The sequence below is a fragment of the Oncorhynchus gorbuscha genome, linkage group LG23 (assembly GCF_021184085.1).
Source record: "Oncorhynchus gorbuscha isolate QuinsamMale2020 ecotype Even-year linkage group LG23, OgorEven_v1.0, whole genome shotgun sequence".
Classification (NCBI taxonomy): domain Eukaryota; kingdom Metazoa; phylum Chordata; class Actinopteri; order Salmoniformes; family Salmonidae; genus Oncorhynchus; species Oncorhynchus gorbuscha.
In genome coordinates this window covers 56,502,308-56,515,320 of record NC_060195.1, presented here as the reverse complement: position 1 = coordinate 56,515,320, position 13,013 = coordinate 56,502,308, and the positions used below count along the sequence as shown (strand labels likewise).

Sequence of the window (13,013 nt, the reverse complement as noted above, 5' to 3'; positions counted from 1 at the left end):
AGGGGCAGAACGACAGAATTTTACCTTGTCAGCTCAGGGATTTGATCTAGCAACCTTTCAGCTACTGGCCCAACACTCGAACCACTAGGCTACCTGCCAATATTTGCAGGAACTGGAACACGCTGTTGTACACGTGGATCCAGAACATCCTAAACATGCTCATTGGGTGACATGTCTTGTGAGTTTTCAGGACAAGGAAGAACTTGGACCTTTTCAGCTTCCAGGAATCCTTGCGACATGGGGCCGTGCATTATCATGCTGAAACAGGAGGTGATGGCTGCGGATGACTGGCACGACAATGGGCCTCAGGATCTCGTCACGGTATCTCTGTGCATTCAAATTGCCATTGATAAAATGCAATTGTGTTCATTGTCTGTAGCTTATGCCTGCCCATACCATAACCCCACTATGGTGCACTCTGTTCACAACGTTGACATCAGCAAAACGCTCGCCAACACAACGCTATACACGCGGTCTGCGGTTGTGAGGATGGTTGGACATACTGCCAAGTTCTCTAAAATGACTTTGGAGGCTGCTTATGGGAGACAAATTAACAGTAAATTCATTGGCATCAGCTCTGGTGGAAATTCTTGCAGTCAGCATGCCAATTGTACACTCCCTCAAAACTTGAGACATCTGTGGCAAACTGCACATTTTAGAGTGGCCTTTTATTGTCCCCAACACAAGGTGCACCTGAGTAATGATCATGCTGTTTAATCAGCTTCTTGAAAGGCCACACCTGTCAGGTGGATGGATTATCTTGGCCAAGTCGAAATGCTCACTAACAGGGATGTAAACAAATTTCTGCACACCATTTTAGAATAATAAGCTTTCTGTGGTATGGAACATTTCTGTGATATTTTATTTCTGCTCATGAAACATGGGACCAACATTTTACATGTTGCGTTTATATTTTTGTTCAGTGTATTATCATAATCATTCTTTAAATTGTAACTCACCAACATCATCATCAATTCATTATCACAACCATCCTTTCAATCACAACCATCCTTTCAATCTTAACTCCCCAACATCATCAACGATATCATAACCGCCATCGATAAAAGACAGTACTGTGCAGCCGTCTTCATCGACCTTGCCAAAGCTTTCGACTCCGTCAATCACCATATTCTTATCGGCAGACTCAGTAGCCTCGGTTTTTCTAATGACTGCCTTGCCTGGTTCACCAACTACTTTGCAGACAGAGTTCAGTGTGTCAAATCGGAGGGCATGCTGTCCGGTCCTCTGGCAGTTTCTATGGGGGTGCCACAGGGTTAAATTCTCGGGCCGACTCTTTTCTCTGTATATATCAATGATGTTGCTCTTGCTGCGGGCGATTCCCTGATCCACCTCTATGCAGACGACACCATTCTGTATACTTCCGGCCCGTCTTTGGACACTGTGCTGTCTTAACTCCAAACGAGCTTCAATGCCATACAACACTCCTTCCGTGGCCTCCAACTGCTCTTAAACGCTAGTAAAACCAAATGCATGCTTCTCAACCATTCGCTGCCTGCACCCGCACGCCCGACTAGCATCACTACCCTGGATGGTTCCAACTTAGAATATGTGGACATCTATAAGTACCTAGGTGTCTGGCTAGACTGTAAACTCTCCTTCCAGACTCATATCAAACATCTCCAATCTAAAATCAAATCTAGTCTGCTTTCTATTCCGCAACAAAGCCTCCTTCACTCACGCCGCCAAACTTACCCTAGTAAAACTGACTATCCTACCGATCCTCGACTTTGGCGATGTCATCTACAAAATAGCTTCCAGTACTCTACTCAGCAAACTGGATGCAGTTTATCACAGTGCCATCCGTTTCGTTACTAAAGCACCTTATAACACCCACCACTGCGACCTGTATGCTCTAGTCGGCTGGCCCTCGCTACATATTCGTCGCCAGACCCACTGGCTCCAGGTCATCTACAAGTACATACTAGGTAAAGCTCCGCTTTATCTCAGTTCACTGGTCACGATGGCAACACCCACCCGTAGCACGCGCTCCAGCAGGTGTATCTCACTGATCATCCCTAAAGCCAACACCTCATTTGGCCGCCTTTCGTTCCAGTTTTCTGCTGCCTGTGACTGGAACGAATTGAAAAAAATCGCTGAAGTTGGAGACTTTTATCTCCCTCACCAACTTGAAAGATCTGCTATCTGAGCAGCTAATCAATCGCTGCAGCTGTACATGGTCTATCGGTAAATAGCCCACCCACTTTTACCTACCTCATCCCCATACTGTTTATATTTATTTACTTTTCTGCTCTTTTGCACACCAATATCTCTACCTGTACATGACCATCTGATCATTTATCACTCCAGTGTTAATCTGCAAAAGTGTAATTATTCGCCTACCTCCTCATGCCTTTTGCACACAATGTATATAGACTCTCTTTTTTTCTACTGTGTTATTGACTTGTTAATTGTTTACTCCATGTGTAACTGTGTTGTCTGTTCACACTGCTATGCTTTATCTTGGCCAGGTCGCAGTTGCAAATGAGAACTTGTTCTCAACTAGCCTACCTGGTTAAATAAAGGTGAAAAAAAATATTTAAAAAATCATTACTATCACAATCATACTGTACAAAATTCACAACGTCAATTAAAAAGGGGGCAGGACAAGTACAGTGTTTGATATTCTATTGGATGGAGTACATTGTCCTTCACCATCCTGAGTTGTACGTACTTGTCTGGGGTGTCTGATTGCATTGTAAATCACATGACCTTCTCTTAATCAACACACAGACGCCGTCATCATTGAATGCAGCGAAGCAAAGGTGAGAGTGTGCTGCTTTTGCACGAAGTTAGCACCTTATCCGTGATGTTTCTAGCTATAGTCTGCGACATTGTTTTACATTTAAATTTGGCAACGATTAAATTGATTCCTTTGATAGAAGAACTGGATTAGCTCGCTTCCCAACGTTATGTCAGGACGGATGATCAACAACAGCAGCATAAAAAAATAGGCCTTACCGTTCGCTAGCTAAACCATCAAGATTATCTCGTCGCATTCACGGTAATTGTCCTATTTGTGGATATGACTGTCATATCCTCAATCGAGTCGTTTCTATTCTAGAAGTTGCGAGTGGTTTCTAGTACTAGGACGGTAGTTAGCAACTGTAGCCCGAGCATGCTTTGTGGTCGTGGGCTAACGTTAACTATCTATTTAGCCTAGTAGGTAACGTTAGCTAGCAAGCTGTTTTTCTTCATCCATTTTTAACTTCGAAGCCGTGCCAACAACAAGTTTGGGAGGCTAGCTTGGCTAGCTAGCCCTAGACAGTGTAGCTTTGAGATCATGCATGTTTCTTCCATGGCCATGGATATTGCTAACATTCGGTAGCTAGCTGACAAGCTCCTTCGACATCTGAGCAAACGAAAAGGGAACTATTTTCTTGGAAACTGTCAGACATTTTGACAAGTCGGTTCGGTCATTTGGGTAGCCTTTTAGTTACAGTAGCCACCAACCTAACGTTAGCCATGGAGCTGTTGCTGGCTAGTTTGCAATTCATGACTGAGGTGCTAAAGTGTCACCGTTTTGCTCAACTGTTGCGTTAATAAGACTTGTCCTTTCTCTAACTATACTTTTATTTGCAGAAAATCTGGTAGATAACTGGCCTAGACGGGTAGAGGAAAAAATAGCTCATGCTTCCATGGCCTTGTCTGAATCAGGAAGAACAGCCAAACCGTATCCTCAAAACAAAACGTTTCAGAAAAAAACTGAAATTAACTTCTGTGGCCGAATAAAAAAAAATTCACTCTTCCAGTTTTGCAGAGCCTGACTGAACGTGTTACTATTGTGCAATTAAATATTAACAGTAGAGAAGGAAGTTTTGGCATTTTGTGTGCAGATTTCATCAGTCTTACCTAGGCAGGCCTCCACATCTTAAATACAAGCAAAACTGAATTTGACCTGTTCTCAAAACAACTTTCCTCTTGTGTACACTTTGCATTCCTGATGGCTAAGTTTAGCACCACCCATGCGTCGAGTGTGATTGAGAGAAGCCACACTTGCTGTGGGCTAAATTAGGAGCATAACTATAAAAAAATATAGAATTAATGACAATAGTATTTCCAAGCCACAGCTGTAGGCTACCAAAAGTGATAGCCTAGGTGAAATAAACATTTAGTTAAGTTTACTTTTTAGGAAAGGTTCTCAAAAGGTTGAGCAGGGGGGTGGGCGGGGCTTTGTAAGGAGATGGACATGTTTCTTCTTTCTGGTTCTCCTATCACCATACGGGTGCTGTGATCCATGTAAAACAGAGGAATGCACCTTTTTAATGAATTATCTTGCAGTGTCGATATCGTGTATGATGCAAGGCCTGACCTGCACAGCCCCCCTGCTGCGCTCTCATTCCTCAGGAAATGTCACCATCAAATGGCTGTGACTGTGTGTACCAAATGGCACCCTAATGCTTATGTAGTGCACCTACTAGGGTGCCATTTGGGATGCAACAAACAGTGATTGTGATCCAAGGACAGGTGTGGGGGTTATGTGCCAAGAAGCTTCTGGACAGTTTGTACACTGTCACACTTAGGCTGTCTCAGCGACCAGCCAACCCCTTTTCCTGACTGTTGGGGTTTTATCAGATTGGGAGATTCCCTGACTCTTCAGTCTGGTCTTTACGATTGCAGTTTCAAAACGCAGTGAGGTCTATCTCGTCTTATCTTGTCGTTAAATCATGTTTAGTCTAGCCTAAGGGTTGGGTGGAACAGGCACAAAAGGTTTTAGCAATAACAAAAGTAGGGTTTGTTCAGGACATTGAGCTCTGAGTTATGTATATTGAATGAGTACTGGATACCAATGGTTTCCACATTTATTTGAATAAACTCAGTGCGGTTTTCAACTTACTCTTAATGGTAGAATGCACAAGGTGCATAATCAGTAGTGCATAATCAGTTTTCCTCCTGTCATTGCATGCACTTAATAGTTGTGAAATCTGTTTGTGAATATATTGTAATGTTTAAAAAAAATGAGTAACTGCTGACTCCCGCGTGGTGCTGTCGTCTAAGGCAGTGCTAGAGGTGTCACTACAGACCCGGAATCGATTCCAGGCCGTATCACAACCGGCCGTGCTCTGGAGTCCCGTAGGTCGGCGCACAATTGGCCCAGCGTCGTCCGGGTTAGGGGAGGGTGTGGTCGGGGGGCTTGACTTGGCTAATCGTGCACTAGCGACTCCTTGTGGCGGGCTGGGCGCCTACAGGCTGACCTCTGTCGTCAGGCGAACTGTGTTTCTGACACTGGTGCTTCCGGCTTAAGCAGGCGTGTGTTAAGAAATGCGGTTTGGCGGGGACATGACTCGACCTTCGCCTCCCGAGCCCGTTGGAGTTGCAGCGATGAGATGATCGAAATTGGGGAGAAAAAAAGTAGAACTACCTTAATTTTGCTGGACCCCAGGAAGAGGCAACGGCTAATGGGGAGCCATAATAAATACAGATACCCTAGAGCTATTTATAGCTTGTCCGAAATATGCCGATCAGCTAACAAATGTCAGCTCTAGGTTGTAATGTTTGTCACTCAAATATCACATGAATACACATTAGACAAGGCATGGCGGATGCGAGATGTTCAATGATGGAAGGGGGGCCTGAGTGGTAAAAGTTTGGGAACCCCTGCTGTAGCCCAGTACTTGTGTATTAAATAACACTGGACTATGTCCAGGCTTACTGTATTCCACTTTGTACAATGTTTGATTGCATGTGTTCTCTAATATTTTGTTTTCTAATATCTTTCCACAGCCAATCAGTGATGGATTCCAAGCCTCGCCGGCTGCCCTTTACGGTGGCCAGCACCACGTCATCTTATTCTTCATCCTCTTCCCCCTCCTCCCTGGGATCCAGCAGGCTCTATGGAAGATCCAGTGTCCTGAACAGTGATCGCTTCACCAGGGCCACACCCCTTAAACCTGACCTCGACCGCCAGGTACTGAACACCGTATGAGAGGGAGAAAGTGGCAGGTCACATACATTTGCTGACCCTAAATGTCACTTTGTATTCCTAAAATATGTGACCTTTAGGTCTGGATTTCAATGAGAAGTTTCTGCCGGTTAACAATGATAAGAACACTTCAAATATGTTTATAACCAAAGGAAGGGTAAGGCTAGGCAGTTGGGACAAGTTTAGCCTGTTTTCATGAAAACCAATGTTCTCTTTAAAATAAATGCAGTCGGGTGGGTAATTATTTTTCTCCCCCTAAGAACCAGGCTTTCTTTGCTGCCATCTGACTCTTGTCTAAGGGACCGTCTGTTACTCTCCCTCTTGGTTCCAGTCCTCTTCTCTATTTGGCAAGTTAGCAGTGTTCAGAGAAAGGTATCTGTGTACTTTAGCTGGGGCTTTTTATAGGCCAGCCTAGATTCCTGCCAGTGTGATTTTTCAGCCCGCCTGTCCTGTCAAGGACTGTGCCATTAGATAAAGTTACTACTGGGCTGTCTGTCTATTTGACTACTCTTCCAGAAGAGTCCTGGGCCCGGCTCATGCACAATAAACTGACTTAGTTGACACGTTTGCAAATACCTTTGAGTAGAATGAATGCATTTGATGTAATGAAAAAAGATCAATGGCATTACCTAGCTAGCATGCAAGAATGTAGGAGTAATTGGTACAAGAATATTTAGACAAATGTAGTGTTTCCTCAATATTCATTTAGTAGTGTTAGCCTCCGCTGCTAAATTGTTGCCGCCACTAATAGAGGCCCCTATTGATTTTGTTTGAGTCGTTCTACTAGTTTAAGAACACGGCAGAAACCGTGGCGAAATGTGTAGAATTGCAGGAAGTTACTTATATTTAGCTTTTACGGCTAAATTGTCTTTGAGGGCCTTTAGAATTGTTGGTCTTGCCATTGGCACACCCGCTACAACGCTAACTTTGCCATCGCTGCTGAAAACAATCCTGGGGGAAACTCTTCTCCTGTTTGTGGTGATCTTGGATTTGTACCATGTGTCAACTACCTTGCATTGCTCCATGTATTGACTTGCGCTAACCCCATGTGTTTTCACGGCCCTTGTGTCTCAGAGCTCTCGGTTCCTCAGCTCGACCAGGGACTACAGTAGTTCTGACAGCCGCCACTCCAGCTGGAAATCCCCTCTGACCACCTCCTCTGTCTCCTACGATCGCTCCTGGGGCGAGTCCTCACTGAGCAGCCGCAGCAAACCGGTAAACTCACGATAGAACGGGATCTTGTTCATTGGGTCACTAAGCTAACATACGGAATTGTTTTAACATGGTCATATTGTGGATCATTTAGCTATTTGATTTCACATTTTAGGACCCCTTTAGCTATCAAAAAAAAAAATGTTTGAATAAAATATAGAATTTGGCCTTTACTATTATAGCCCATAGAAACGAGTTGAATAAAACATTTTTATAAACGTTAAAAGACAGTCACAAAATGTAACTTAAGGTTCTGAAGTGTCTGTCCTATATCTGGGAGATAAAAGAGAGCTTGGTAAATAATTATTTATTTTTACCTATATTTAACCCCTTACCTCATGAGTCATGTGACACTTGTGGGGTTTGTGCAGCGACACTGAGAACACCATCGTGTTTGAGAGCCTCCCCTTTCCACCTTGGTCATAGTTTAGACACTACGTTTCGTGAGAAGACTGTTCCCACCCCGCTTTTTTTTCGGGATGTCTCATGGTCTGGCCAACACCGCTGTAGCTCTGCCACCTACCACCGCAGATGCGTCAGGGCGACCCAGGCAGATGTGGTGGCTTGAGACACAGCCCCTGCTGTCTTAGATGGATTTTTAATGGGGATTTTTAAATGACGTTACTTAGATTAATGCATGCGTCAATCGACTTCAGGATTAAACCGTTTTACTTTTAGGTTTTGATAGTGATATTACTGATGCGTATTGCCACGGTTCAAGTCCGTTTTGATTCATGTGATGGCATTCTGTGGGTTGTTTTATCAGACTGATTCAGAGACAAGACTGGGGACGTACTCAGGACTTCTCAGCAACCCAACTGATGATGGGGATACCAAACGGGCCAAACTGTCTTATATAAACAGAGCTGCATATACAACAAGCCCCTCTGTGACTGGCTCCTCCTACTCCAGCAGTGTCCTCAACAGAGACTCAGGTATCTGACCCCTGGTTCAAAGGAGAGCTCAAGAGTTACAAACGTTTTCAGTCTCTTTCCTTGAGCCCTTTTTAATGTATGAAAATACCTGGCAAATGTTTTTTTTTAAGTGTGAACTTTTCCTTTAAATATACTGCTTTTAGTTTACACTTGATGAGCGCAGGTCTTGTGATAATCATGCAAACAATCATCGCCATTGCTTTGAGTGATGATAATAATATTACATCTTCAGTTGTTAACCTTACGACATTGATGAAACGTGTTAATGATTCCTAAATCCTTCATGGTTTAACCAACGTTTCAAACATGCAGGTGAATAACAAACTGGCACCTTGTGTTTTAGATTTGTCGTCGTGGAAGTCGTACCGGCCTCTGTCCAGGTCGTCCTCCTCCTCTTCTTCTTCCTCCTCCTCTTCCTCCTCAGAGCCCCTGTGGTCCAGAAGGGAGCTGGAGAAGAGGAGCGAGGCGAGGAGTCTGTCCAGTGTGGCTGATAACACCAGCTATAGGAGCTCCGGACTCACCTCACCCCTTTGTATGTAATCACACACAGTGACTCATTTGTGTGCATTGACTTACAAACCTATTGGCACATTTCCGCACGCATTGTCATAAAACTGAAACATTTACATACTTGCACGCAAACATAATACTGACACGCATGCAATCGCTAATGTGGACATGTTTGTGTTTTAGACCGGCCAGACCGTGTGACCTCCACCTATGCCCAGGGGGCCCGGCCCAAGGAGACCCTCTACTCCTCCTCTTCCTCTAGCAGGGAGAGCAACTCCCTCAGCCGCCACCTCTCTTCCACCTACCAGCGCTCCCCACTGGCCCGGGACTCCACCACCTCCATCTCCCGGGCCACCGGCCGCTCCCTGAGCACCTCCATCCTCACCACCTCCACCCTCCGCACCGCCAAGGAGCCCACTGAGAGCCGAGAGCCCGCTCTAGGAGTCTCCGCTACCTCTCGCCCCTCTTGGTACACAACCCCCTCAGCAAGACGGGAGGCCCGGGACTCCAGCCCCCCTCCCTCTGCGCCAACCTCCACCCCCAGGACAACCCCGGAGGGTGGCGAGGCATCCGATGGACGTCGCTCCACCCGCCGCCTCCTTTCCCGCCTCTTCTCTCGGCGCTCCAGCCAGGACTCGAGCGGCTCCAGCTCTGGCTCCGCCTCCCGTTCCTTCGACTCGACCGAGGACAGCCCTGTCTCTGGAGGAGAAGGCCCCAGCCACGCACCCGTGGCTAACAGTGAGGAGAGCGTCCGACCCGTAAGTGTCGAGCCCGTTCCCAGAGGCTCTGACGCGGCCCAGGCCTTTGCCTTCCTGAGGCGTCGCAGACAGGGCCTATCCCCGGTCCAGGAGGGCCAGACCCAGCGTGTCCCGGAGCCCCAGCCTGGCCTGGATGCCTGGAGAGGGGGCAGCACCAGTGGTGGTGTTGGAAGTAGTACTTCAGGTTCCTCCTGGCTGTCGTCTTCCATCCGGACCCGCTGCACTCCTCTCTTCTCCCGCCGTAGAAGAGAAGGACGGGACGAAAGCGCTCGCCTGGCGTCCGGTGCCGATGAGGATTACAGTGGTACCCAGTTCCCCCTCAGGAGTAGAGACACCCCTGAGGCCAAGGCGGACGAAGACGAGGAGGAGGACGAAGACGAAGGAGCGGTGGCTGCGGCGGCGGCAGCCTCTGGGGCGATAGGTGCTAGTGCCGCCCTACAGGAGGAGTTGAGAGACATGGCGGGGAGTAGTCAGCGTTTGGCGCGGTTCATGAGCAGCCCACTGTTCCGTGTCCACGACAACGTCATGATCGCCGTGGACATGACGGGCGCCGCCAGGAGCCAACCGGAGGGCCAGGAGAAACCCACCTCCTCCAGAGACCCTGAGAGACTGAGGAAGATCCAGGAGAGGTGGGGAGGCTGTCCTTCTCTGAGCTTGCTGGGGAGTGGGCTGAACCTGCATGCTTGTGGTGTCCCATCACCCTGTTGTACATGGCACTGTCCCTGTGTTGTCCATCGTCTTTATTGTGGCCGCACTCGTCTTGTCATTCAAATGCCTCTTTGGCAGGACCGACACTTGAATTATTTCCCTCAGATTTGAATGGTTGATCACTGTAAATAAACCTCTTTCTCTCTCTCCCCTGTAGCCTGCTGTTGGAGGACTCTGACGAGGAGGAAGGGGACCTGTGTCGTATTTGCCAAATGGGTTTGGAGTCTCCCTCCAACCCTCTGATCGAGCCCTGCCGATGCACAGGCAGTCTGCAGTATGTTCACCAGGACTGCATCAAGAAGTGGCTGCGTTCCAAAATCAGCTCTGGTAAGAATACTTTCTCTCTCTCTCTCTCTCTCTCTCTCTGACCTTAACAAATGATTTTCTGCCCCTCGGTGTATTATGCGGTGATTGCACATTTGTTTACTGCCTTTCCCCCTCTTGTCCAGGCACTAATCTGGATGCCATCACCACGTGTGAGCTGTGCAAAGAAAAGCTGCACCTGAACATTGAGAACTTTGACATCAACGAGCTACACAGGACACATGAGCGGGTGAGGGGACATTCAGTTAACCCCAGACGTCTCCTAGTCATCCATTATGTAACTGTTAGACTGTGAATGGGGAAACGTGCGGCAGGAAGATACCAGAACAGGACACTTAAAACCAACTGTTCCGTAAAATGTTAACTCTTAAGGTTTAACTGCCTGGGACCCAGTTCTAACTCGAGTTTAACGCATATCTGCTGTTTTAAGTGACCACTTCCTTCCTTTCCCTTTCTGTCCAGTCTGAGTACGAGTTCATCAGCTGTGGCCTTTACCTGGTGGTGTTGCTACACCTGTGTGAGCAGAGGTTCTCTGATGTGCTCGGCGCTGCCAACGACGCCGGGGTAAGAGCCCACGCCTACACCCGGCACCACCATGCAAAACAAATTCTAAACGTCAGTCATTTGCACGGGGCGCAGAGAAGTCATTCTGAATGTTAAGCCCAATGTTTTTCTTTGGCCTCATAATTCACTAACTATTGTATTGTGGGGGAAAAAATACTTAATTCAAATGTAGTAGGATTCAGTGTTTCAAAAAACAAAAACATTTCCCCCCCCTTTCTCGCTCAGTTTTTCAACCTGGCGAGGACCCTTCATGAACACATGGACAATCTTGAAAGTACGTTCTTGAATAATTTCTCCCCAATGCTGTGTACACATGTTTTAGTAACTTGATACGGGGCTGTTAGTCACTATTAATGAATTGATGGGTAAGTATTTGATTATATTGACCTTCTCTGATGTTAAAGGCCCATATGTGTTTCTACACGTAGCATGACGAGAGCTCTGCACACTTTTATTTTTTGCCCAGCAACACTGCTGTGAATAATTCCCCTTCAGGTAACTATGCACAAGGTCATCTCAGTGGAGGTTATTAGTTGCTTTGATATCATGGTGTGCACTGCAGTATTCATCACTGATAATTTAAATGGTCTTAATATTTTACTTTTGAACACCATTCTAAACTATAAAAGATACATTTTTATTCAAAAATAATGAAATTGACTACTAATAAACTAGTCTCTGATTTGACTGATAATTGTTCCCTCTGTTGCAGGCTCTTATGGGGAGTCGGATGAAGAGGAGGTGGTTGATACCCGGCCGTCAATCGATTTCTGTGACCTCGATGAAGACCTGGAAGAGGAGTACAATTGATCGGGGGGGGGGGGCGAGGGGCGACGAGTTGAACGAGTTACCTTCCAGTAGCAACCCATTCTGTTGCTCTGTTTCACCTCGTGATTTTACTGAGTGCAATGGCTTGTGGGATTTTTGAAGCCAATGCCAAGTAAACGGGAAGTCACTCCTGACGTGGAGGTAATGATGTCATAGATATGCAGACTGACGTTGAAGTGAACCGAGGTGAGGAAATGCTTTATATCCCACTATTGTTAATTTGGCTTTACTCCGTTAAAATGCAAGCTATCCTTTTGAACTGTTATACCACGAGTGCTTTAAATGTTACTGCTCTAAAAAAAAAGCAGATCTGTCCACCGTGGTGAGATATTGTGTAAAATTTAAAAAAGAGATGGAATCCTAAACACCACTGGTTCGTTAGTTTAGCGGGTTGGGAGAAGGGGTGTCTTTAGGGGAGAATCTATCAAGTGGCAAATTATCCCCTTTACTCTTTTTCTTATGTGAATTTTCCTTTTGAAGTTTTTCAAAAAAATGTGTGAAAGAAAGTGACAACTTTACTTTTCACAGCTGAATAATTGAGTTCTGTTTTTGTCTGTAGTATCAAAATGCTATTTTGCTTGCCCCTAAAACTTTTTTCATTTCATTAATGCAATAAAGTTTTGAATGTACAGCTGTTTGCAGGCAACATTTCATTGAACAAAACTGAACAAGGACACAAGTTAATATAGGAAGTAGGGTTAATGTAGGCCATTTCAACAACTGTTGCTCAAAAACCTCTATAGTTAAAAGGATATGGGGAGCTTCTCAATTGAGGTAAACGCCACTCTTCTCCGTGACCCAGAAACCGGTCGCCATATGTAGAAGTGGCAATTCCTTAATAGTTTAACGGAGGAATTTGCTCCTTGGTAGCCTCCTCCGACCAAAGATGCGTACCCTACTGAGAAGAGTTTAATTTCCTCACCCCCTTCAGGATTACGTTTTTTCCCAAAGGCTAAAAGCATGCACACGTTTAAATGATATACACTAGTAATCTTTATAAAATGTCTGGCACAACTAGCTAAATTCGTTATTACCGCTTTATACATGTTGGGATTCCTCCTGTAAACGTAATTTGCATGACGTGCTAGTGGCGTTTCATTAAAGTGCATTTGTTTCCTGGACCAGGTAGTTCAGCAAATGTTATTGGCAAGATTTGAACCTATGGTCCTTATCCCACTGCACTAGGGGTGAGGAAGGCACAATCTGCGTTAACAGATTTGAAGCTGTTAAAAG

The 13,013-nt window shown here is 45.8% G+C and overlaps 1 protein-coding gene across 2 annotated transcripts; it reads left to right on the top strand.

The window, feature by feature from the left end:
* The first annotated feature begins 2,650 nt into the window (after positions 1 to 2,650).
* LOC124010987 (E3 ubiquitin-protein ligase MARCHF7-like) lies at positions 2,651 to 12,409 on the top strand. Of its 2 annotated transcripts, none has more exons than XM_046323865.1 (11): positions 2,651 to 2,783; positions 5,743 to 5,926; positions 7,016 to 7,156; positions 7,920 to 8,088; positions 8,432 to 8,620; positions 8,782 to 9,985; positions 10,222 to 10,391; positions 10,514 to 10,617; positions 10,851 to 10,952; positions 11,178 to 11,226; positions 11,665 to 12,409. In XM_046323865.1, the coding sequence occupies exons 2-11, from the start codon at positions 5,753 to 5,755 to the stop codon at positions 11,760 to 11,762; spliced, it is 2,400 nt and encodes a 799-aa protein (XP_046179821.1). In that variant the 5' UTR covers positions 2,651 to 2,783; positions 5,743 to 5,752; the 3' UTR covers positions 11,763 to 12,409. The 2 variants fall into 2 exon arrangements, with proteins under 2 accessions (XP_046179821.1, XP_046179822.1); XM_046323866.1 differs by lacking the exon at positions 2,651 to 2,783 and adding an exon at positions 2,794 to 3,022.
* Positions 12,410 to 13,013: the final 604 nt, after the last annotated feature.

What these genes read in the sequence shown, in the direction of transcription:
- LOC124010987 (XM_046323865.1), top strand. Translation starts at nt 5,753, where the DNA reads ATGGATTCCAAGCCTCGCCGGCTGCCCTTTACGGTGGCCAGCACCACG. An exon ending in TGAGCAGCCGCAGCAAACCG is followed by an intron (nt 7,157 to 7,919) that starts GTAAACTCACGA and finishes TTGTTTTATCAG; the next exon opens with ACTGATTCAGAGACAAGACT. An exon ending in CGGACTCACCTCACCCCTTT is followed by an intron (nt 8,621 to 8,781) that starts GTATGTAATCAC and finishes TTTGTGTTTTAG; the next exon opens with ACCGGCCAGACCGTGTGACC.